The following is a 27,322-nucleotide window of genomic DNA, read 5'->3' on the forward strand; positions in this document are numbered from 1 at the left end:
AGTGAATCAGTTACACATATACATGTATCCCCATATCTCTTCCCTCTTGCGTCTCCCTCCCTCCCACCCTCCCTGTCCCACCCTTCTAGCTGGTTACAAAGCACCGAGCTGATCACCCTGTGCTATGCGACTGCTTCCCACTATCTATTTTACATTTGGTAGTCTATATATGTACATATATACACTACCACTCTGTCACTTTGTCCCAGCTTACCCTTCCCCCTACCCGTGTCCTCAAGTCCATCCTCTAGTAGGTCTGTGTCGTTATTCCCGTCTTGCCCCTAGGTTCTTCATGACCATTTTTTTTTAGATTCTATATATATGTGTAAGCATACGGTATTTGTTTTTCCCTTTCTTGACTTACTTCACTCTGTATGACAGACTCTGGGTCCATCCACCTCACTACAAATAACTCAATTTCGTTTCTTTGTATGGCTGACTAATATTCCGTTGTATATACATGCCACGTCTTCTTTATCCATTCATCTGTCGATGGACTCTTAGGTTGCTTCCAAGTCCTGGCTATTGTAAATAGAGCTACAATGAACATTGTGGTACATGACTCCTTTTGAATTATGGTTTGTTCAGGGTATATGCCCAGTAGTGGGATTGCTGAGTCGTATGGTAGTTCTATTTTTAGTTTTTTAAGGAACCTCCGTGCTGTTCTCCACAGTGGCTGTAGCAATTTACATTCCCACCAACAGTGTATGAGGGTTCCCTTTTCTCCACACCCTCTCCAGCATTTATTGTTTGTAGATTTTTTCATGATGGCCATTCTAACCGGTGTGTGATGATATTGCATTGTAGTTTTGATTTGCATTTCTCTAATGATTAATGATGTTGAGCATTCTTTCATGTGTTTGTTGGCAATGTGTATATCTTCGTTGGAGAAATGTCTATCTAGGTCTTCTGCCCATTTTTGGATTGGGTTGTTTGTTTTTTTGATATTGAGCTGCATGAGCTGCTTGTAAATTTTGGAGATTAATCTGTTGTCAGTTGCTTCATTTGCAAATATTTTTCCCCATTCTGAGGGTTGGCTTTTTGTCTTATTTATGGTTTCCTTTGCAGTGCAAAAGCTTTTAAGTTTCATTAGGTCCCATTTGTTTATTTTTGTTTTTATTTCCATTTCTCTAGGAGGTGGGTCAAAAAAGATCTTGCTGTGATTTATGTCATAGATTGTTCTGCCTATGTTTTCCTCTAAGAGTTTGATAGTGTCTGGCCTTACATTTAGGTATTTAATCCATTTTGAGTTTATTTTTGTGTATGGTGTTAGGGAGTGTTCTAATTTCATTCTTTTTACATGTAGCTGTCCAGTTTTCCCAGCACTGCTTATTGAAGAGGCTGTCTTTTCTCCATTGTATATCCTTGCCTCCTTTATCAAAGATAAGGTGACCATATGTGCGTGGGTTTATCCCTGAGCTTTCTGTCCTGTTCCATTGATCTATATTTCTGTTTTTGTGCCAGTACCATACTGTCTTGATTACTGTAGCTTTGTAGTGTAGTCTGAAGTCAGGGAGCCTGATTCCTCCAGCTCCATTTTTCTTTCTCAAGATTGCTTTTTCTATTCAGGATCTTTTGTGTTTCCATACAAATTGTGAAATTTTTTGTTCTAGTTCTGTGAAAAATGCCAGTGGTAGTTTGATAGGGATTGCATTGAATCTGTAGATTGCTTTGGGTAGTAGAGTCATTTTTACAATGTTGATTCTTCCAATCCAAGAACATGGTATATCTCTCCATCTATTTGTATCATCTTTAATTTCTTTCATCAGTGTCTTATAATTTTCTGCATACGGGTCTTTTGTCTCCTTAGGTAGGTTTATTCCTAGGTATTTTATTCTTTTTGTTGCAGTGGTAAATGGGAGTGTTTCCTTAATTTCTCTTTCAGATTTTTCATCATTATTGTATAGGAATGCAAGAGATTTCTGTGCATTAATTTTGTATCCTGCTACTTTACCAAATTCACTGATTACCTCTAGTAGTTTTCTGGTAGAGTCTTTAGGATTCTCTATGTATAGTATCAAGCCATCTGCAAACAGTGACAGCTTTATTTTCTTTTCCGATTTGTATTCCTTTTATTTCTTTTTCCTCTCTGATTGCTGTGGCTAAAACTTCCAAAACTATGTTGAATAATAGTGGTGAGAGTGGGCAACCTTGTCTTCTTCCTGAACTTAGTGGAAATGGTATCAGTTTTTCACCTTTGAGGACGATGTTGGCTGTGGGTTTGTCATATATGGCCTTTATGATGTTGAGGTACGTTCCCTCTATGCCTACTTTCTGGAGGGTTTTTATCATATATGGGTGTTGAATTTTGTCCGAAGCTTTCTCTGCATCTACTGAGATGATCATATGGTTTTTCTCCTTCAATTTGTTAATATGGTGTATCACATTGATTGATTTGCGTATACTTAAGAATCCTTGCATTCCTAGGATGAACCCCACTTGATCATGGTGTATGATCCTTTTAATGTGCTGCTGGATTTTGTTTGCTAGTATTTTGTAGAGGATTTTTGCATCTATGTTCATCAGTGATATTGGTCTGTAGTTTTGTTGTTTTGTGACATTGTTTTCTGGTATTGGTATCAGGGTGATGGTGGCCTCGTAGAATGAGTTTGGGAGTGTTTCTCCCTCTGCTATATTTTGGAAGAGTTTGAGAAGGATAGGTGTTAGCTCTTCTCTAAATGTTTGATAGAATTCGCCTGTGAAGCCATCTGGTCCTGGGCTTTTGTTTGTTGGAAGATTTTTAATCACAGTTTTAATTTCAGTGCTTGTGATTGGTCTGTTAATATTTTCTATTTCTTCCTGGTTCAGTCTCGGAAGGTTGTGCTTTTCTAAGAATTTGTCCCTTTTTTCCAGGTTGTCCATTTTATTGGCGTATAGTTGCTTGTAGTAATCTCTCATGATCCTTTGTATTTCTGCAGTGTCAGTTGTTACTTCTCCTTTTTCATTTCTAATTCTGTTGATTTGAGTCTTCTCCCTTTTTTTCTTGATGAGTCTGGCTAATGGTTTATCAATTTTGTTTATCTTCTCAAAAAACCATCTTTTAGTTTTATTGATCTTTGCTATCGATTCCTTCATTTCTTTTTCATTTATTTCTGATCTGATCTTGATGATTTCTTTCCTTCTGCTAACTCTGGGGTTTTTGTGTTCTTCTTTCTCTAATTGCTTTAGGTGTAAGGTTGGGTTGTTTATTTGAGATGTTTCTTGTTTCTTAAGGTAGGATTGTATTGCTATAAACTTCCCTCTTAGAACTGCTTTTGCTGGATCCCATAGGTTTTGAGTCATCCTGTTTTCATTGTCATTTTTTTCGAGGTATTTTTTGATTTCCTCTTTGATTTCTTCAGTGATTTCTTGGTTATTAAGTAGTGTATTGTTTGGCCTCCATGTGTTTGTATTTTTTCCAGATTTTTTCCTGTAATTGATATCTAGTCTCATAGCATTGTGGTCAGAAAAGATACTTGATACGATTTCAATTTTCTTAAATTTAACAAGGCTTGATTTGTGACCCAAGATATGATCTATCCTGGAGAATGTTCCATGAGCACTTGAGAAGAAAGTGTATTCTGTTGTTTTTGGATGGAATGTCCTATAAATATCAATTAAGTCCATCTTGTTTAATGTAGCATTTAAAGCTTGTGTTTCGTTCTTTATTTTCATTTTGGATGATCTGTCCATTGGTGAAAGTGGGGTGTTAAAGTCCCCTACTATGATTGTGTTACTGTCGATTTCCCCTTTTATGGCTGTTAGTATTTGCCTTATGTATTGAGGTGCTCCTATGTTGGGTGCATAAATATTTACAATTGTTATATCTTCTTCTTGGATTGATCCCTTGATCATTATGTAGTATCCTTCTTTGTCTCTTGTAGTAGTCTTTGTTTTAAAGTCTATTTTGTCTGATATGAGAATTGCTACTCCAGCTTTCTTTTGATTTCCATTTGCATGGAATATCTTTTTCCATCCCCTCACTTTCAGTCTGTATGTGTCCCTAGGTCTGAAGTGGGTCTCTTGTAGACAGCATATATATGGGTCTTGTTTTTGTATCCATTCAGCCAGTCTATGTCTTTTGGTGGGAGCATTTAATCCATTTACATTTAAGGTAATTATTGATATGTATGTTCCTGTTAGCATTTTCTTCTTGTTTTGGGTTTGTTATTGTAGGTCTTTTCCTTCTCTTGTGTTTCCTGCCTGGAGAAGTTCCTTTAGCATTTGTTGTAAAGCTGGCTTGGTGGTGCTGAATTCTCTTAGCTTTTGCTTGTCTGTAAAGGTTTTAATTTCTCTGTCAAATCTGAATGAGATCCTTGCTGGATAGAGTAATCTTGGTTGTAGGTTTTCCCCTTTCATCACTTTAAACATGTCCTGCCACTCCCTTCTGGCTTGCAGAGTTTCTGCTGAAAGATCAGCTTTTAACCTTATGGGGATTCCCTTGTATGTTATTTGTTGTTTTTCCCTTGCTGCTTTTAATATTTTTGCTTCGTATTCAATTTTTGATAGTTTAATATGTGTCTTGGCGTACTTCTCCTTGGATTTATCCTGTATGGGACTCTCTGTCCTTCCTGAACTTGATTAACTATGTCCTTTCCCATATTAGGGAATTTTTCGACTATAATCTCTTCAAATATTTTCTCAGACCCTTTCTTTTTCTCTTCTTCTTATGAGACCCCTATAATTTGAATGTTGGTGTGTTTAATATTGTCCCAGAGTTCTCTGATACTGTCCTCAGTTCTTTTCATTTTTTTTTCTTTATTCTGCTCTGCAGTAGTTATTTCCACTATTTTATCTTCCAGGTCACTTATCTGTTCTTCTGCCTCAGTTATTCTGCTATTGATCCCTTCTAGAGAATTTTTAATTTCATTTATTGTGTTGTTCATGATTGTTTGTTTGCTCTTTAGTTCTTCTTGGTCCTTGTTAAACGTTTCTTGTATTTTCTCCATTCTATTTCCAAGATTTTGGATCATCTTTACTATCATTATTCTGAATTATTTTTCAGGTACACTGCCTATTTCCTCTTCATTTCTTAGGTCTGGTGGGTTTTTACCTTGCTCCTTCATCTGCTATGTGTTTCATTGTCTTCTCATTTTGCTTAACTTACTGTGTTTGAGGTCTCCTTCTCACAGGCTGCAGGTTCATAATTCCCCTTGTTTTTGGTGTCTGCCCCCAGTGGCTAAGGTTGGTTCAGTGGGTTGTGTAGGCTTCCTGGTGGAGGGGACCAATGCCTGTGTCCTGGGTCGATGAGGCTGGATCTTGTCTTTCTGGTGGGCAGGTCCACGTCTGGTGGTGTGTTTTGGGGTGTCTGTGACTTTATTATGATTTTAGGCAGCCTCTCTGCTAATGGGTGGGGTTATGTTCCTGTCTTGCTAGTTGTTTGGCATAGGGTGTCCAGCACTGTAGCTTGCTGGTCGTTGAGTGGAACTGGGTCTTGGCATTGAGATGGAGATCTCTGGGAAATTTTCGCCATTTGATATTACGTGGAGCTGGGAGGTCTCTGGTGGACCAATGTCCTGAACTTGGCTCTCCCACCTCAGAGGCACAGCCCTGATGCCTGGCTGGAGCACTAAGAGCCTCACATCCACACAGCTCAGAATAAAAGGGAGAAAGAAAAAGATTTTTTAAATAAAGTTATTATAATAAAAAACAAAAAATAATTATTAAAAAAATTTTTTTAAGTAATTAAAAAAAAATTAAAGAAAGAAGAGAACAACCATACCAAAAAAATTCACCAATGATAACAAGCGCTGAAAACTATACTTAAAAAGAAAAAAAAAAACAGACAGACAGAACCCTAGGACAAATGGTAAAAGGAAAGCTATACAGACAAAATCACACACAGAAGCATATGCATACACCCTCACAAAAAGAGAAAAAGGGAAAAAATATATATATATCTTGCTCCCAAAGTCCACCTCCTCAATTTGGGATGATTAGTTGTCTATTCAGGTATTCAACAGATGCAGGCACATCAAGTTGATTGTGGAGTTTTAATCCGCTGCTTCTGAGGCTGCTGGGAGAGATTTCCCTTTCTCTTCTTTGTTCGCACAGCTCCCGGGGTTCAGCTTTGGATTTGGACCCGCCTCTGCGTGTAGGTCGCCTGAGGGCGTCTGTTCTTTGCCCAGACAGGACAGGGTTAAAGGAGCAGCTGATTCGGGGGCTCTGACTCATTCAGGCCATGGGGAGGGAAGGGTACGGATGCGTGGCGAGCCTGCGGTGGCAGAGGCCGGCGTGACGTTGCAGCAGCCTGAGGCGCGCCGTGCGTTCCCCCGGGGAAGTTGTCCCTGGATCACAGGACCCTGGCCGTGGCGGGCTGCACAGGCTCCCGGGAGCGGAGGTGCGGAGAGTGACCTGTGCTTGCACACAGGCTTCTTGGTGGTGGCAGCAGCCTTAGCATCTCATGCCTGTCTCTGGGGTCCGCGCTGATAGCCGCGGCTCGCACCCGTCTCTGCAGCTCCTTTAAGCGGTGCTCTTAATCCCCTCTCCTCGTGCACCAGGAAACAAAGAGGCAAGAAAAAGTCTCATGCCTCTTCGGCAGCTCCAGACTTTTCCCCGGACTCCCTCCCGGCTAGCTGTGGTGCGCTAGCCCCTTCAGGCTGTGTTCACGCTGCCAACCCCAGTCCTCTCCCCGGGATCCGACCTCCGAAGCCCGAGCCTCAGCTCCCAGCCCCCGCCCGCCCCGGCGGGTGAGCAGACAAGCCTCTCGGCCTGCTGAGTGCTGGTCGGCTCTGATCCTCTGTGCGGGAATCTCTCCGCTTTGCCCTCCGCACCCCTGTGGCTGCGCTCTCCTCCGTGGCTCCGAAGCTTCCCCACCTCTGCCACCTGCAGTCGCCGCCCGAGAAGGGCCTTCCTAGTGTGTGGAAACCTTTCCTCCTTCACAGCTCCCTCCCACTGGTGCAGGTCCCGTCCCTATTCTCTTGTCTCTGTTTTTTCTTTTTTCTTTTGCCCTACCCAGGTACGTGGGGAGTTTCTTGCCTTTTGGGAGGTCTGAGGTCTTCTGCCTGCGTTCAGTAGGTGTTCTGTAGGAGTTCTTCCACATGTAGATGTATTTCTGATGTATTTGTGGGGAGGAAGGTGAACTCCTTGTCTTACTCTTCCGCCATCTTGAAGCTCCTCCGAGACAGAGACATTTTACAAACAAAAGACCTGATGAAATGTTCAATAACCTCTGCAGTCAGAGAGACAACATTTAGCAAGCACCTACTATGTTTCAGTGGGCCATGCACTTTGTAAAGGGTTTTTTGATTGAATCTTTCCAATTATGCAAAGTTGCTTTGTTACTATGTTCATTTAACAAAGGTAATTTTACAGTTTTGAGAGATTACAGTTGAAATTTCTATACTGACTGTTTGGTACCTGTTTGGTTTCTGAAGAAAGTCCCCTCATGCACATGAATACGTTACCCACTTTCCAAATTAGATGTCTCCCTGTGGCTTTTGATCTCCTGCATTTTCCAGTATCCCTAGGAGGTAGGAAATTAGGCAACCAGCATTCATGCTGCTGTACTGAAAATGGTAAAGGAGAAAAGGAAAGGATGTGTTAGGTGGCTTTCCTAAAATCTCATAAATAGGGTGAGGTTACTGGAAATTGAATTTAGGACTCCTGACTTGCTGTTGCCCGTATCTCTGAGCACTAAAGACATTTCCACAAATTAAGTACAAAAAGGTTGGGCTAATGGGACCAAGGAGATACATTCTGAAATTATTCCCTTTTGTGTTTGAATCTCAGAATGTTTTAAGTGTAGTTTTTTTGTTTATTTAATTGATATTATTTCCATTAGTACTCTCTAAACTACCTTTTAAATTAGAAAAAGATGATATTATATGAATTTGGTTCTCTGCTAACTGACTTTTGTGCTAGTTTTCATCATTCCAAACAGACCGATGTAATCTATATTAATTTAAATGCTGTGTTGAAATGATTTTTGTAAAAGATGATATGGAAAAATCAGATGTGATACAAGAATAATTATTGGCTGTTTGTTTTTTTGCAGTCACAATATGGAGCTTCAGTTTCTGCCACGCCTGAGCTACCCCTCTTTTATACTCCTATTGATCTGGTGGACATTAGTGTGGAAATGGCTGGATTGAAGTTCACAAATCCTTTTGGTCTTGCCAGTGCGACTCCAGCTACCAGTTCATCCATGATTCGTAGAGCTTTTGAAGCTGGGTGGGGCTTTGCTCTGACCAAAACTTTCTCTCTTGATAAGGTAAGAAATTATTTTTGAAGTCATGTTTAAATATCTATCATGTATTTTAATTAGGGCATAAATATTATAATGGAAAGATTTTTGTGACCAATAAATAACAGTTATTAAACTACTGGATAAAACCTATTATTACAAATGAGTCTTTAATTTTCTTCCATTCCTTCTGTCCCATGGAGGGGGAATGGCATAGAGTTTTCATTGTGTTTTGTCTAAGAAGCATCAAAAATATAAATACTACAGAGTGTCTATTTCATTGAATAATCACAAACTCACTTATTCTTATGTTGGCATTATTAATTGTTTTGTGATTTCTGGATGTATGTGAATGAGGACATATGCCTCAACTCAAAGTTAGAGAGACAATGAATTTTATTTGCACATAATCCTGGAATCCAAGTCGTGTCAAAAAAAATCACTTATTGTAACTTACTGGTGCTGGGAATAAGATTCTTCTTGAATTTTTAAATACAGAAACCTTTCCCCAAATACAATACCTGAGTTTAATTTGACATTATGACTTTGTACTCACAATGCAAGTGGACATACTTAGTAGAAAATAAACTACATATTAAAGTTCAGATTGATTCTTTAAAGTACAGAAAGCATATAAATGAATGTTTTCAAAGTGGAATAATTTATGCAGTGGAGGGTTGCATCCTTATACGGTTTTGGATTAGAAAAAAGCAGCAAAATTTAACATTTTTAGGCCCTTTATTGATAAAATTTTAAATGCTACACCTATCGATATATTTAGTACTTACTAGTAGTTAGTAATAATTAATGTATACAAATGTGTGAATCTACTGACTGAGAAAAGAATATCATTATTTAAATCAGCCTTATCTTTAGGCAAAGAAAATAATACACAACAAATATGCCCCATTAAGCACATTCTCTTCTTCTTTCATCTCTTACTAGGATCAATAGTTGGCATTATTATGGCTAAAACATCACAGCTGTTTTATTCTGACAGCTTTACAAGATGCTATGTGTAAGTGTGATCAAGAATATCTAGAGAATCCTCAAAAGTTAGAAAACTAGTGCATGAAAAAAAAAGTTAAATATTTTTATGTTTGAATAGCTAAAGGGAGGTTTTTTCATAAATTGGCTGAATACTTAGAAATGCTTTGGTTAAACAAAGTGTAAAAATAAACAACATATTGGATTTAGCTTTAGAATATCATTAATCAATTGTTTACAACCTTGTAGAATATTGACATTACATTTGTTTTTATTTCAATTCTTCCTTTAAGAATTACTTGGAAGCTGTAATCAAATGTTTAATCCGTTGAGAAAAACTGAGTCTCTGATATCACTTAATGACTACTTTAGTTATGCTATTTAAAAAATTTTATATGTAAACAGAAATAGGGTGGCTAATCAGGTATAAGGGAAGAATTGTAGGGGAAAAAAAAGTGTTTGCTTTGAACTTCCTGTTTGCTTACAAGAATTGAATTCTGATTAATCAGAGACATCTGTCTTTACTCTGTTGGTGACATGCATTGATTTGTGAAGCTGTCTCTTTCAATAACCTAAGAACAGTTGCCTTTATTAGGATCACCAGCAGAAATAAATGTGGGAGCTAACTTCCTTCTGAACCTCCAATTTGAATTTAATCTACCAATTCAGAAGTCTGTGATGCTGGTTCAAAAGGAGAGTTATGGACAAATGCAAATTAAAGTTGGCACATAAAATATAATGACAGGGGGTTTTAGGAAGCTCCACTTTACTTACTTTGATGGTGCGTACAACAAAATATTTGTGCAAAAACTATTTTAAATATATTTGTGCAGATTGTAATGACATAAATAACAACGCCACCTTGAGCTTATATAATTCTATTTTCAAAAATGATTTTTTCCTGTACTTGATTTTGCAAAGTAGTCATTTTGCTTCATAGAGATCTACTTCTTTTCGTTTTGTGTTCTTATATTGTCTCTAATTAGTGATTACATTTTTGTGAATTTATTATCATCTTATGAGTTTTGTGCTTTCTTATTGGTGAAATATTGTAGTATAAAACTCAGTATTATAAACACATGTTTTTCACAGCCTCTTACTAAAGACATCTATTAAAGTATTATGTGTACTATACATTTGTGTGGCATTATAGCATACCAATTTAGATTAGCCTTATTACAGTTTAGTATGTGATTTCAAGAGTCTACTTAAAATGTATTAAAATTCAGAGTCTTGACATTTGAAATTTGGATGCTCTTAATATGACAAAGGTTATTCTATGGAGTTTTGTTATCATATGAAATATTAATATTTCACAATACAGTTTTGATGAAGTACAATTTGCCGAGCTTGCATATGATAAAGAAATTAAATGCTTGCCAAGGGAGTTCAGTAAAAATTAGAGCTCTGCCTGAACATCTGCTGGAAATTTTATTATCCTGTCCTACTGACAGTGTGGCTCCCTCATTGTTTTTCTAGATTGACAGCTGAATATTACACTGATTTCTGCAGCAAATATGTTTAGGTGAACTTTGTTTCCCTTTTTTTATTTTTTTGGGGAGTTTGGAACATGCTTTGATTTTCATCCTATATATATATTTTTTATACTCTTGACATTTGTAGATGCCAGATTGAGGTCTAATATGCTGTAGCAACGAAAGACCATTGACTTACAGTGAAATGCCAGTTGATATCTCAGTAAACAGAAATATTATTATTCTTTACTGTGCAGTCTGTATAAAAGCTGTATGTGCTTTCTTTAGGGAGGCAAATGATAAGATTTTTAATGTCAAATATAAAAAGATCTATGTTTGCTTTTGTGTTAAATAACATCAAAGGTGGCTTTTATTAACTATATTTTTTCTTCCCAAATCAGACTTTCCTAGAGTGTCCCAAAATACCTAGCTTGCTTTTCTTGAGATTCTGTTTATGTGTTATAAAGACAATATTTGAAATATCATGATAAAAATATTTAAAATATAATTATAAATTTTAATATAAATATATATTGAGTTCAAGTTTAAAAAGGTAGGGGAGAAATCAATCTGTCAAGCTTAATTAAAGCTAAAGTGTCCTGACAAACCAGAGTAATGCTCTGTTTAACTGGGAATATTAGAAATTGTTTAGATTTCACATAAAATAACCTCCTGACCTGTGTTTGCATTATACTGATAAGAAATAGATAAAACACTTTGGTTTTGCTGATTATATCATAAATTTTTTCTCATAGGTAGCCACGTATTATATACTGCAAATATGGAATATCTAACTGCAGGGTGCATATATCTTCATCACTACACAGATAAACTCAGAAGTGTTTCTAACTATCATAAATCAAATTCAAACCTAAGCAGAAGTTCACTTCATTTATAAGCTATATATAGCTATTACAGTACACTTGTAATTTATTTTTAGTAAGAAAATGTCTTGAATGCATATATTTTGTTTTAATAAGTATCAAATAATTAGGTATGTAGGTATACAAATAATGAGTCTCTCTCAACATAAAATACTGAAAACTAAAATCTGAGAAATATTTAAGGTTCTTCATTATTTCTTTCGCATCAAAGTATTGATTGTAACTGTTTCCATAAAATACAACCTTATACCACATAGCACGGTGCTTAGTGTATAGGAAGAGTTCGATAAATGTTTTATAGATATTCTTTGGATAAATGAATTAGTAATTGAATACATAGATTTCTTGGCAACAGCATATTGAGTTTATTTTTCTTCCAGCCATATGAACAGACAGTTAACACATAAAAAATGGATTGTTCTGAGTATTGATCTCAATCAAGGGAGAAAAGGCCAATTTAAAATTTTCATATCCCAGGTTGCTTTTATAGTACATGTATACATGTCTAAAAATGAAAATGTCAGTGGAATTTCTAAATGCATGGATTGTGTATTAAGATTTAGGTTGTTGACTAAGCCTTTAAAATGCAGAGAATTTTTGAGAAAACGGAATAAGTATTGTACAGTATTAGGACGGGAAATAAAAATTATCTGGCCAAATTATGTGTCAATAGCCCTGACAGAAGAAATGTAGCCTGTTCTTGAATGCCTTTAGTGACAGAACATGCTAGATCTTTAAGGCACTGCAGCCTGTTATAGCTATAGAAAGATCTGTTTTAGAAATGTATTCCTTTTATTGTCCCCAAATCGGCCTGCTCATAAGTTGCATCCATATTTTATAGTTCTGCCCTCGGAGACATCATGACATAAATTAGTCTAACTTATTAACATAAATGAATTGTTGATTTTAAAATATGGTGTTTTTTTTTTTTTTTCCTTCCAAGTAAATAAATACCGTAGAGGAAGGCTAACAAGTATGGCGAGGCAGTGCCATCTAGGGAAAAGAAATCTGACCTGGGCAACAACAGTCTCTGTCCAAAGTTGCTTCTGTATCACTATCTTGAACATGTTGTTTGAAATTGAGGGTCGTTGTTATGATTATTATTTTTATACACATTACTAACTACCATTTATCAATTACTTAGAATGTATAGATATTGCCAAATACTTTTCATAAGTTATTCATTGAATCTTCATGACATCCCTATAAGATAGATAGTACAATTTTTTTAGATGAAATACAGCCCACCCTTGAACAACACGGGTGTTAGGAGCACTGACCCCCTGCAAAGTCGAAATCTGCTTATAACTTTATAGTCAGCCCTCCGTATTTGTGGTTCCACATTTGCATATTGGACCAACCATGGGTCCATATAGTACTGTAGTACTTAATTATTGAAAAAAATCTGCATATAAGTGGACGCAGTTCAAGTCTGCATTGTTCAAGGATCAACTGTAATAGTCTGAAAAAGCTAAATAAGTAGCCCAGGAGTTGGAACAACAATTATTTATTCACTCAGTTATACACATTGGTAGTTTGGCTGAGCTCATGTGGGAAGTTCTTCTGCATCACATGATGTCTGCTGGGCTCATTCATGCATTTGCAGTCAGTTGGAGGGATGCTGCCTGGGGACAGGCAAGATGGCCCCATTCATGTGTCTGGTCGGAGTTGCTGTAATTGCTGAGATGGCCGGGCCCTTTTCTCCATCTCTTCATAATCTTTCTTGTCTCTTGGTATCTCAACATCAAGGAGAGTATCTTGGGCTTGTTCACAAGGTAGCAGTGTTCTAAGAAGGCAAGACTCGAAGCTGCAAGGCCTTGCTGAGACCTCAAAAGTCACACACTGTCACTTCCACTGTACTTTCTGTGACAAAGCAAGTTACAAGGTACAATATACATGCTGTATTCAAGAAGTAGGTAAATACCATCTGCTCATTGATGGGAAGAACAGCAAAGTCATATCACAAAGGGGCATGCATACAGCATGGAAGGATTATTGCAGCTGTCTTTGTAACTTGCCCTCTGGTCACAATAATTCACATCCCTTCCACGTGCAAAATGCATCCACCCCATTCCAAGACACTCAAAATGTCATCCAATCATGATTTGGGGCTCAATGTCTATGATCTAGTGATCTGTATCAGGTCCTAACCCATATAAGGCTGTTCAGGTTCACCTTCACTTTATCCAGGATTCTGTGAAATAGAAAGACAAGTTGTCTATCTGCTATACACCCAACATAAAATGATATGGTCATGAGAACCACAGCAGATGCTCTCATTCAGGAAGAGAAGAAATGGAAGGAAAATAGCAATCACTTGTCCACTGCAATTTTGAAATTCAGTTGGGCACATGTTTTCAGGGCCCCTTACTTAATTAAGATCCAGTTCTACTCTCTAGTAGTGGTTCCCTAATCCATTGTTCCTATCCACTATTGGCCCTAACTTCTGGGATCTTGCTTCTGTCCTCTGAGTTTTGTTTTGCTTTGTTTTGTTTAGAAATGACCACTGATGGTCCATGTTGGCAGTTGAGTAGCCTTTTCAGCCTGTTTCTGCCCATAGAAAGTTAGGAATCCCTATTCCTCGCTTTATTTTGAATTATCCCTTTTAGTCCTAGGTCATAGTGATGTCACCACAAAACTCTCTTAAAAACTTTTCAGATCTGTTAAGGGCCGACTCCATGCCCCAAGGCCACATCCATAAGTCTTTTTGAGACAGACTTCTCTTCATTTTGAATATGTCTTGCAGCTGTGACACAGTGTCCTAAAGATTCTTAGAATCGATATTGTCTACTTGAAAGAATCTACTGGACCTGATTGAAATCTTTGTAAAGTCCTAACAAAGTATCATATAGCAACGCTCTTGATGTGATCTTTACCCCAGGGTCATTTCTTATTTGGAAAATCTTTTTCCTTCCAGGAGAGATGAAGTGTGAAGAGTAGCTTTATTTTCCAACACAGCAAGTCCTAGGCTCCTTTGCTTTACTCACTCTAAGTTTGCTAGCAGTCAAACATATCCTTATTTGGCTCTTTTCTCTCTTACAGTACCTTACTATACTTGGGCAGAAACGCTCAACTGACACTTTCAGCATTCTGTCTAGAGATTTCTTTAGTCAGATCCACAAATGCATTATGTACATTTTCTATCTTCTGAATGATCACCAGTGACATTCTTGCCACTTGTTCTGTCACTGCATAATACAGGCCACTCTTTTTTTTTAATTAATTAATTAATTTTATTTATTTATTTGGCTGCGTTGGGTCTTCGTTGCTGCGCGCGGGCTTTTCTCTAGTTGCGGCGAGCGGGGGCCGCTCTTCGTTGCGGTGCGCGAGCTTCTCATTGCGGTGGCTTCTCTTGTTTGCGGAGCACGGACTCTAGGCACACAAGCTTCAGTAGTTGTGGCACGTGCTCTCAGTAGTTGTGACTCGTGGGCTCTAGAGTGCAGGCTCAGTAGTTGTGGCGCACAGGCTTAGTTGCTCCGCGGCATGTGGGAATCTTCCTGGAGCAGGGCTCGAACCCGTGTCCCCTGCATTGGCAGGCAGATTCTTAACCACTTTGCCACCAGGGAAGTCCCAAGGCCACTCTTTTCCCAGTCTCCAATAGCAATTTTCACACTGTGTTTCAAGCCTCCACTAACATTCTTCCAGATTACTAACAGACTACTCTTGAGTTTTCAAGAGAGGCCTCTGCCTGCCTCTCAATCTGAGATCCGGTGCTGCATGTTTTCAATTTTAGGCTAGCAAATATTTCTGTATCATTTATCTGTTGCTGTATATCAAACCACCCCACAATTTAGTGGCTTAAAACAACAAGTAATCTGCTGATCCTATAGTTTGGTAATCTGGTCAGGACTCAGTTGGGTAGGCCTTTTTTGCCCCATGTGATGTTACTTATTCTCACTAGCACATTTGTGGCCAGTTGACAGACTGCTTGGTGGCTGGCTTGTCCCTGATGGCTTCATTCACATGCTTCGGTCCTCAGACAGGACCCAGGAGCATGGAAATGGCTCTACTCATCCAAAGGCTTAATTTACCATGCCAGGTTTTGAACCAAGGTCTATTTGGTCTATTTCAGGCTCTTTCCTCTATATGATGCTGTTTCCTAATTTATCCTCACTGGACCTCATTACTTTATGTCTAAAATGAAAGCAGTTTGACTCCATCAGCGTTTGGAGTTCAGCTGAACAGGTGCACTGAGGGCCTCCCACCCCCTGCTTCAAGCAGAGTGTCACTTAGGATTTTATGTCTATTTTGGTTCTATCTACCATTTCACTGAGGGGGGGGGGAGAGAGAGAGAGATTTATGAAAAAGCTCTGGGAATCCATTGTCATGGAAAGCCAATCTTCCTGTACCATCCTTCTCCAGCCACCCTGGCCACCCTTCTAGTCCTCCAACATGGTAGGCTCCTCCAACTCTTTGGACCGTTTTGCTTGTGTTTGCTCTGCCTGGAAGGCTCTGCCCTCAGCTTTTTATACAGCTACTCTTGCTTCCCATTCAGTTTTCACATCAAAAATTCTCTCCTCAGAGAATTCTTTTGTGACTACTCAAAACTCATTCTGTCTGTCCCCCATTTCCCTGGTTGTTTTATCTTCACTGTGCTTGGCACCATATGAAATTACCATGCTCTTAATCATTTATTTATTTACTTGTATATTTTCTGTTTTAGCCATTTGAAGTAAGCTTCATAAGAAGAGAGATGTTATCTTTCTTGTTTGCTACTGTATGCCCAGTGCCAAGAACCATGTCTGGCAGATAGGAAGGATGCAATACATACTTGTTAGATGAATGAATAATTATAGGATTCTAATTTAAACCACAATTCCACATGACAGCTCTTCAGTTACTTGGAGACAGCTCTCATGTCCTATCTGCAAGCCTTGTCTTTTTCCTTTTTAAATAGTCCCATTTTCCCTCCCATAATAAGGTTTGCAGACTTTTCACCGTGTCGGTTGTCGGTTCTCCCATGTGGATTTCCAGAAACTTGTTTCGATCCACATTATGTTAATGGATAGGAAGTTGCCTACATTTGCACAAATTGCCAGCACCTATGAACCAGACAAAAATCAGGACTAACATTGTCAGGACTATAAATGCAAAAAATAATATTTAAAGGTGTTAAGAAAAATTTCACAAATATGATACATAATTATATTTTAGAGCCTAAGTAATTCTTTTTGGATTACAATACAGAAAATCACAGTTTACTCATATAACTCCTTTTGGAAGGCCTTATGAGAAATAAAGGTCTGGATTTTTAAAAGATTATATCAAAACTAATATATTTTATTATTATTGAGCTTCTACATTACTTTATCATGAAAGTCTATGAAACAATGAATGAACAACATTCCATTGCATTATTTTCACTGCTATAGTTCTGGCTTTAAATTTAGTACATAAATAGGTTTTTTTTTTATTTGTAGTATTATTCTCCTATTGTATATCTAACTATACATTAACTAAGGACTATAATTATTTAAACACATTCAATATAAGCTTTTCCTCTGGGAAACTTTTAACATGCTAAAACCATAAGTGATTTCTGTGTAGTAATAGTTTGATTTTCACTGGTTAGGTACTTTAATTGTTATTTAGATGAACTGTATTCATAATTTTGACTGAATTCATAATTCATAAAATTGACTCACCCTCAGATTATAAGGAATGGGTTTTTTAAAAGGCTACAGTTCACACGTAGTAGTCTTATGGGCGATTTCATCCAAATGTTCACTTCAAGACTGTTTAGCAAGCTCTTCTCTGAAGCAAACTTGATCGCTTCAACAACAAAAGAATGTGTGTGTGCTTGCATGCCCATTTGTGTGTACACTTGCAATAATGAAGCTAAGTCTTGCAAGTTAGAATCCAATAAAAATACTCCCTACCTCTCCCCAAAGTTCTAAATGAATAATTTTCAAGCATGCCATGTATGCCAGGCTTAGTTTGTTCAGTAAAATATAGATTATGATGTTTCCAAACAGGTTGACATACTTCTAATATTAAACATAAATCTTTTAATTGTAACCAAAGTAGCATTTTTAACCAAGTATATTATTAAAGTTATTTAAATTGTTCTCAAATTTTTTTGCCTTCTATTTCACAATTTGGGCTAGTCGACTATGAAGGAGACCAATCAATTTTCCAATATAATTACGTCTTCACCTCTTTTCCATTTCAGGCTGCGATTTCACACTTGTTAATTAGTTAATCATTTTGGTAGAGTGGACAAGGTGAGACTCAAATAGGCTTTTTAATAATATAAATTGATGTGTACAATTTTGGTCTGGGTTAGCTGGTAACAGAACCTAACTTGTAGTGGAAAATACCTCTTATTCAGCTCCTTTTTTCTTAAGCAACTAGTGTCAAGGTTAATGGAAAATTCTCATAATTATGGCTAATGGAAATTTCCTTAGAGTATAGCCCTGCTGTTGGGAAACTGATTTTACCCTCATCCCGTCTCACTTAATTTTTTTGCAGATTTTAAATTTAACTAGTTGAAAAATATCCATATTCTGGGAATGTTTGAATGATGCAGTCTTGGTTGAAATTAAGATGACTTTGAATTCCATAATACCGTCCTTGGCTTTGTATTTTCTTTATTGATTTTTAACAAGATTCTAGTCATACTACATAAAGATAGTCTTTAACCTTCATTAAAAAAAAAAACTTTAAATATAAAACCCAGTGATTAGCTCACTGTCAAATTTTTATTAAAGATATACCTACATTGGCTATTTTGTTATAAGAATTTATTCAGTTTTAAATTGCAGTTCTATTTGTGTTCCTTTTTCTTACGTGACTTGCGATGAGCTTCATGTTCAGTATTCGTCACTTCACATTCACCACTATTTCTGAAATAAGGTGTCACTAGATGCTTAAGGAAGTAACTGTTTTTTTAGAGAAACATTCAGCCAAACTTTCTTTTCATACATCAGTTACCTTTACTTACCCGACTTACCCATCTGCTTCTTTCATATCAGCTAAATCCCTGCCCTTTTCATCCTGCTCTGCTTATTCATTTGCATGTTTTCCCACAATATCCCATATGTTTGGAACAATTTATCATTAGCTTCTGCCAAATTCACTCTATATTAAAGTTAAAATTTATCTAAAAGTGTCATAAGTGTCACTTTTAGGTATACTGACTAGACTGGATGTATTTTGAGAACTGCTGTTGTCTTTATATACACTTTTTTTTTTCTCATTCACTCAAACGTTTGTTAGGCACTGACCATTCATATGGTGTGCATGTGTGTGTGTGTGTGTGTATGTGTATAAATGGTTTTTGCTCTACAAGATTTAAACTCGTTCAGAATATACAACAAAAAGATGCAGGAAGACCGACTAAATGTTGACATAAGGCAGCAGAGAGTCTTAGACTAAAAATGTTACTTCAAAAGCAGTATTTTCCTCAGTATTTTAAAAAGAAAAATAACTCCACATTTGAGCTGTATCTTTATTCTAGGCAGAAAGGATAGTACACGGCCATCCATGGTCTTGAGAGTGCCAAGCATATTTAAGATTCAGCAGCTGAATCTTAAGTGAGATTCAGCATAATGCATCACAGGGTGGTATAAGTATCTGTGGCGACTATGGGAAAGGCCTGTTAGGCTGGGAATTTAAATGTGATTTTATAGACAACAGGGAACTAAAGAGGTTTTAAGTAGAGGAATTACATAATTCAATTTGGAAGTCACTATTAATCACGATGTAACTCCTATTCACCATTTCAATAATGACTTCCACTTCCCCCCAACACAGTCTCTTTTTTCTGATTAATCCAGTCTAATCATGAGGCTTATGTTTGTATCATCTATACCTTATACTTACAATATACATCTATACTTCTCTAAACCTGCTGTAAAACAAGACCAAAATATCTGTTTTCCCTTCTTTATGGTATTCTAGTGAAGATCAGTTTGAATTAAAAAAAAAAAATTGTAAAAATGATTTTTTAACATGTGAAATACCATATCAGTAGAGCTGTCATTATTGTCACCACAATCTGCATGCCAAACTAAAACGTTAATAGTTATGTAATCATTTTTTAAAGCATAGAAAATCACTATATTTTTGCCCTTCTCATTTAAGGTCTTATCTCCACTAGTACCACCCACATCTAAGCCACCACCATCATTTCTCACTGAATACTATGCCAGCCTCCATACCACAGTCTAAGTGATCTCTTACAACCTAAGTCATATCATGCCCCTCCTTTGCTTAAAACATTCTAATGGCTTTCCGTAGCCCGTAAACTAAGATCCAAAATTCTTGTACAAATCGCTTTATCATCTAGCTCCTGCCTGTCTCTCAGACCTCATCTCATTCTGCTTGTACCAATTAAGCTACAGCCACAATGGCCTCTTCTACTTTTCTCCAGTGAGCCAACCTCATTGTCACCTGTTGCCTTTCACTAATTGTTCTTCTTGCCTAGAATTTTTGGGCCCTTACATTCAAAAAGAAGAAAGAAAAAAATCATTGCTAATGGGAAAGTGTAAATAATATAGGAAAAAATCTATTGTAATAAGTACTTTATGTTTATTGCAGTTTATCAGAAAACAGAAAATATAGATGACAACTGACCAATTAAACTATGAAGGAATGGTCACATATTCTTCATTTCTGTTCCTTTCAAATAGCAGAAGATTTGTGACTTTTAAATCATTCAATAAAATTCATCTTTAATATTTCTGAAAAGCAAAAGAGATAAAGAATTGTTCTTTCTTATAGCTGTTGGAATCTCATTAGTTACCAATCATAAAATCCCCCCAAATAGGAAAGGATTTTATAAGGATCAGAAATTGCACTGCAAAGAGCAGTGGATGTTATGTAACATACACACGGGCTCAGAGAAAAACATTTTTAAAAACGCTTTTTCATCTAAACTTAGTAAGTATTAATGTAAATGTTAAAACACCAAGCTGTGATTCCTGATTTCTGAACCTGTTTATAATTCACTGAAAACTAGAAAAGGCTTCCCAACTCTAGAACGCCTTCCATCAGTGTGTATGGGGTTTGTGTCTGTAACTGCTATTAACATTAATAGGATTTAATCGAGTAGTTCTCTTACACGCAGATCAGAAAATTCACTCAAATTATTATAGGCATAGTCAATCGTGGAGCATAATTCACCGTACATGTAATTTGCAGTGTTTTACATTAAAACATGAAATAAAACATATTAAGAAGTTGCTGCTATAGCCATTTTTGGAGCAAGTACTTAAAGTGTATTTAATATTGAACTTTCAGTATTAAATAAAAGACAAGTTTATAAGCAGTTCAATAATTGGACAGACTACATATTGATTTTTTCCTTTGTTGTATAATATTACCCACTTCTCCATCCAGAACCATGTCGTACCGGGTTGAAGAGTGCTAGAAACAGGGTCGCTGTTGTGTATTGGAATGTGGAGAGACGGAAAGGCTGTCACAGCAGTCAGTAAGATCTGAGAGGTGTTGACTAATTGCCTGCTAATTACACAGTAAATTGTCTAATTAAGCTGATGGTTAATTAGGGTACGCTTGCACAGCAGTCTTGTGGAATTTGTGTCTGATGTCTGGGAAGCAGCTTGTGTAATTGGCAAACTGGTAAGGACTGGCAGAGAACATGACTGGAAAACTCATGCCAGTGGATGACAGAATAAGGATTTTTGTGGAAACAAAGGGGTTTTCATTTTTATATTGAAAGTTTTGTTTCAGTTCTGCAGCTATTCTGCAGTGAGCAATTGAGAAATACATTTGAAGCCTAGATTACGTGAGCAAAGGAAGGCTTAAAGTGTGCTTCAACATGTTAAATGTGCTGTTTGCTTGGCATTTATCAGCTCTGATACACTATATCATATTATATTAATATACACATTGTGTTTTTACAGTTCCCCCTTTTAACACGTTATTTGGTGTTCATGTGCAAAAAAAAAAAAATTCCATGCATCTAAGGGGAAAAAATGCCTCTTTTATGAAAATATGAGAAGACAACAAATATGACGGATTAAAAGGCATTTGAAGTAAGAATTTTGAGTTAATTATTTAATTTTTAATTTATGCTTCACCAAGAACCATAAAATATTAGACATACTACAGATATGTTTGGATATACTTTTAAGAAATAAAAAAATTTTATTTGTAATGGGAGAATTTCAGTTTTATTATTTATACAATTTTACCACACAAATGGCTTTTGCTTAAATTTAGTAAAATATAAGAACAGAGTACTTCAGTATTGAATTACATGTATTTCATTTCTGAATGCACGTGAGTACTGTTGGAGTTATAACTTGCAAAATGTTAGTGCCTTAAAAATAAAAGATCTAGGAGTTTGTTTTGTTGCTATTGTTGTTCTTTATAGCTGAGGAGGTATAACTTTTCATTTCAGAAAGTTATCTATGGTTGAAATACAAACATGAAAATTCTCCTTGTAAATAAACTAAACTAATCCACTGAAGAATACAGCCCCTTTATAAATGAAATTAGGTATACACATACATCTCCCTTTTAAGAGACCTGAATACAAATGATTGTTTCTGCCATTTGCCTCTAGATTCCAACATTTTTGAGGATTTTGAAATAAGATTTTGAATAGAACTTTAAGTTGCAGTTGAAACAAAGGGTCACAGATGCATAATAAATCTTGGATTTATACTTTTATGTTAATGAAGAAAGATAAAATTTTAAGTGTTTCAAAACAAAATTTCTGAAAGATAAGGTCTTGATTAAATTATAGTGTCAACATTTTTTTATTGCTTTCTTAGCAAATAAAATGCATGTATGCCTGTGATTAGATGAATGTGTATGTTTTTTATTCTCACTGTTTTCCATGGAGGATTTGAAGTTGTGTGTATGCTATATGTTTTTAAATAGAAAGAGAGAAATATACATTATATACTCTGTAAAATATCTTTGAATTAGCATTAACCTTGGAGATATATGCATGGTAAATGAAAATATTTGCTATTTTAACACAAAAGGTGTTTTTCAACCTGTCTTAAAGCAATACCTTAAAATATTAAGTCACAGATATAAAAAAAGATGTAAAATAAAATATTCTTTATTTCAAGGGTAAAGAAAAATCACATTCATTCCATTTGGAGTCTTAGGTTATGAAGTCTTTATAAAGAAATTATGCAAGATAGAAGAAAAGTGAATTTACCAAAGGAATACAAGGCTAAACACTGAAATTGCTTATTTAAAGGTATATCTCCTGAGGGAGAAATATCAGATAGAGGTCAGTGTTGCAACTCCAACCATTCTACATTTTGATCTACTCAGTTTTTCATTTTATTCCTTAGAGAGTAATATGAAAAGTTTATTTATTGTAAGTGATATAAGTTTGCATAAGAAGAAATCACGTATATCTGTCTATCATTGTTGATAAAGTTTTAAAGAAGAATTTTTACAAAACACAATCTTCAAAAAAAAATTCCTCATTTACATATAAATTTCAATGTTTTTTCTATTAATTCAAAAGCTAGATAATTTCCATTTATATATAGCTATCACAAGAATAAAGTATATATATGTATATCATGAGATCATGTAGTTATCTGTTGAGAACTTATAATACTTTACTTTGGTCTAAGTATATTACATAAAATATGTATATTTATTTTATATATATATATATGTGTGTGTGTGTGTGTTATGTAATCACAGTTTTTTTTTAAATTATTTGGAAAGTTTTATCCCTGCAATTATAAAAAAGAAATACAATATTTAGCAACCTTAGCTATCAACCTCATTCTAGAATTCTTTTCTTTTACAATTTATATATCATAAAGTTCACTCTTTAAAAATATGTATTTCCACGTTTTTTAGTGTATTCACAGAATTGTGTAACCATCAACACTAATTAATTTCAGAGCATTTCCATCACTCCAGAATAGAAACTTTATACCTACGAGCAATGGCTCCCTATTCACCCCACCCCCAGCCCCTGGAGACCACTAATACACATTCTATCTTCATGGATTTGACTATTTTGAACATTTTGTATAAATGGAATCATACAATATGTGACCTTTTATGTCTGGTTGCTTAATTACTTAGCATGATATTTTCAAGAGATCATCCATGTTGTAGCAGGTATCAAAACTACATTCCTTTTTATGGATATACTAACATTTTGTTTATCCATTCATTAGTTCATGAATATTTAGAGTCTTTTTCTACTTTTTACTTATTATGAGTAGTATTTCCTTGAACATTCATGGATAAGTTTTTGAGTGGATGTATGTATTCAATTTTCTTGTGAATATACCTAGGAGTAGAATTGTTGGGTAAGACGGTGACCCTATATTTAACTTTTGTTGAATCACCAAACTTTTCTCCAAAATGGCTGCACCAATTTGCAATGCCACCAGCAGTGTATGAGGTCTCTAGTTGCTTCACATACTCACCAACATTGTTGGTTGTCTTTTTTATTATAGCTATCAGAATGAGTTGAAGTTGTTTCTCATTGTGATATTCGCTTCTAGTAAAATTGATAACTAAATAGTAAAAGTATGAAAGCCTAATAATTGCCTTAATATTCTTTTTTTAAATTAATTTTTATTGGAGTATAGTTGATTTTCAATGTTGTGTTAGTTTCTGCTGTACAGTAAAGTGAGTCAGTTATACCTATACATAGATCCACTCTTTTTTAGATTCTTTTCCCATGTGGGTCATTACACAGTATTGAGGAGAATTCCCTGTGCTATACAGTAGGTTCTTATTAATTATCTATTTTATATATAGTAGTGTGTATATGTCAATTTATTTACAAAACAGAAATAGAGTCACAGATGTAGAAAACAAACTTATGGTTACCCAGGGGAAAGGTGGGGGGAGGGATAAATTGGGAGATTGGGATTGCCTTAATATTCTTAATAACATATCACCATAACAACTAGTTGTCATAACTAGCAGTTAAAATAGCTGCCATTTTTCACTCTTTTCTCTTGATCTAGGAAGTATGGTCATCAGGAAAGGCTGATCCACTTCCACTGGAGGCATGACATGAGAGCAAGTCTTTCTGAAAATTAAGAGTTTAGGGTTGGTGGTAGAAGGCAACCTGTAAAGAATAGCCAGTTTATATAGGTCCCCGGCCTTTGGGAGACAGTGTTACAGGAGGTCATATATTCAAAGAGTACTCTCTTACTGTTTGGTTATTTATATAGTTCAAGGAAATGGATAAATGTTCCAAGCTATATTATGAGCATAACTTACTAAATTAGAAGCCTAAGGAGAAACATTTAATACACTCTAGATAGCAAGACTAAAGAATACATTTAATACACTCTAGTTAGCAAGACTAAAGAATATCACTCTAGGAATCTGGAGCAAATGTTTTTCCCTGCTCTCTGCTGCCCTACTTGGTACTTTTCTCATTCTGTGCAAGAGGGGGAGGATCAATGTATTCATTCCACAAGTATTTATAAGCTACTCTATTTCCAAGTGCTGTACGTGGACCCTGAGGATAGAGTGGTGAGAAGCATGGCAAGGAACATCCAGTCTTCATGGACTTTACAGGAGCATTCTACTGGAGAAGAAATGGTATTGGCCCAAGGTTGTAGACTGAGTAACGTGAACCTATATAAAATGTATAAAGGAGACTGCAATAGCAGCCTTGGTGACGGATTGCATGAAGCTAGAGATGGGGAGGGACAAGGCAAGAACGACCCCCGGATCTCTGACTTGGCAGCTGTTTATGGTTGCCCCATTCATAAAGAAAGTGAAGATAGGAGGAGAAAAACGTGGTTTCTGTGTTCTGTGCCAGTCACTGAAGTAGGACTTTTCAATAGCAAAAGAAAATTGTCAGTGGGTACTTTCATTCTCCAGCTATAATTACTTCAAATATTTGGAAGGAAAAGGTCACCCTGCTAGAAGAATTGCAGTTATTAAAATTGAACTGAAAATGTTAATAATTTTTCAGATGAGATATATGTACTAATGTAGGGTTTGAAAGTTTGAACTCAATTTAATTATTCTAAAATTAGATCTAAAACTAACATCTACAGGGGAAAAGTTAACAGAACAGGTTGTTAAATCAATATGATTAATTAACTTGATATAAATAACTTGAGTATTGCTATGTTTATCTGTAAATCATTTATCATGGTACCAGCTGTAAAAGAAAATCTTAATAATAATGATAATGATGTGTGTCATCCTCCTACCCATCAGAGGTATCATGACAAATTGTTAACAAACTGTCTTAACAGCACTTCACAGATTCAAATGCTAATGTAATAATAATATAATCAATAATAATAAAATCAACAATGGAACAAATAACTTTGATGCAGCTTAGGAAGGGAAATTTATTAAAACTTTGAGTTCACAAGTGAATCAAGTACCAGCACAGAACTGTTCATCCATTTAAGTCCATATCTACATTTTGACTCTTGATTTTCAATGAAGGAAAGAGGGAGCAGAGAGAAAGGCATGAGAAACATTTTTACAGTTTATTAAGGTGTGGAAACTGATCGATCTCTCTCTCTCTCCTTCTGTCCCTCTGTCCTTCTGTCCCTCTCCCTCTCCCTCTCTTTCCTTCTTTCTCTCCTTCCTTCTCAAATGGAGTGTTGACTATTCCCATAGAATCAGTTACCAAATCCAGAACACTCCATACACATTATCTTCCATCCCTGCTCTGACTTTCCTTGTTCAAGGCCTCATTTGTCCTCACTTAGAACATTTCATGAACCTCTTGAAGGGTCTAATTTCCATGGTCTCTCCCAATAGAAATTAATGCGATTATTTTCAGCCAAATTTATCCCCCTAAAGTATATTTGGGCATGTCACTATCCTTTCTACCTGTAGGAGAAACTTCATAACCCTTACCATGTCATACAAGGCCCTCTGTCATCTCAACCCAATGTTTTCTTAGCCTTGATTTCCACTCCACCTTTTAACAAAAAGGAGGTTTAGTAACAGAGAGTCTAAGATTTTTTTAGATAGAAATGTTCCCTTTGTATATACAATTATACAATTTCCTATAATTGTATAATACAATTGTGTAATATCTTATACAATTTCTCAGACCCCGTGTGTTCTTTTTATTATCCAATCTACAGACTATGCTTGTGCACAAGATTTATAAATTGCTCACTGCTCTAGTCACACCTGCCTGAGGGCACCCTCACGTTCCCCGAAGATGCCGGGTGCTGCCTTCCCTCAGCACTTGTTCATGTGGTGAGCTTCCATCTGAAGACCCCTCCCCAGTATCTTGCCTATGGGAAACTCAATTCAGCCTCAGGAGCCAGTTTAGATGTAACCCTCCCTGGAAACTTTCTCCTCCCTTAAAAGTGCATAAAACTTTGGAATTCTAGAACTGCCTGTTTTAATAGGAAGAAGATGAAAATTGCAATGGAATTGCAACTAACACACTATGTAACCTTGTAAAATGAGGTAGGTGAACCAACTTATTAGCCAGCTCTTTTCTCTTTTACCATGCTAAATGTTTAATTAGAACATTTAAAATTTTTTAGAGTTATCTGAGTTCCAGATTTATCTTCCTCTGAAAAAACTAGCATTGGGTATTTCTTGTATATATATTATATGTCAGGAATTCTGAAAGCCACATAATTTACATTTTGTTTTTTACTACTCACAAATCACTACAGTAGATGTCATAATCCCCACTGCATGGATAAACTGAGGCTTAACAATTTTTTTGTTTTCTAAATTTTTAACCATTTTTTTTTAAATTGAAGTATAGTTCATTTACAATGTTGTGTTAGTTTCAGGTGTACAGCGAAGTGATTCAGCTATGTATTCCTTTTCAGATTCTTTTCCACTATATGTTATTACAAGATATTGAATATAGTTCCTTTTCCACTATATGT

At 36.0% G+C, this 27,322-nt stretch overlaps 1 protein-coding gene across 1 annotated transcript in view; it reads left to right on the forward strand.

The window, feature by feature from the left end:
• DPYD (dihydropyrimidine dehydrogenase) overlaps window positions 1-27,322 on the forward strand; it is an 813,917-nt gene that overhangs the window by 421,362 nt on the left and 365,233 nt on the right. Inside the window, exon 13 of the mRNA XM_061183827.1 lies at window positions 7,976-8,191. Within this exon, the coding sequence (XP_061039810.1) occupies window positions 7,976-8,191 (216 nt within the window). The remainder of the gene's footprint in view (window positions 1-7,975; window positions 8,192-27,322) is intronic.

The sequence above is a fragment of the Eubalaena glacialis genome, chromosome 3 (genome assembly GCF_028564815.1).
Source record: "Eubalaena glacialis isolate mEubGla1 chromosome 3, mEubGla1.1.hap2.+ XY, whole genome shotgun sequence".
Lineage (NCBI taxonomy): Eukaryota > Metazoa > Chordata > Mammalia > Artiodactyla > Balaenidae > Eubalaena > Eubalaena glacialis.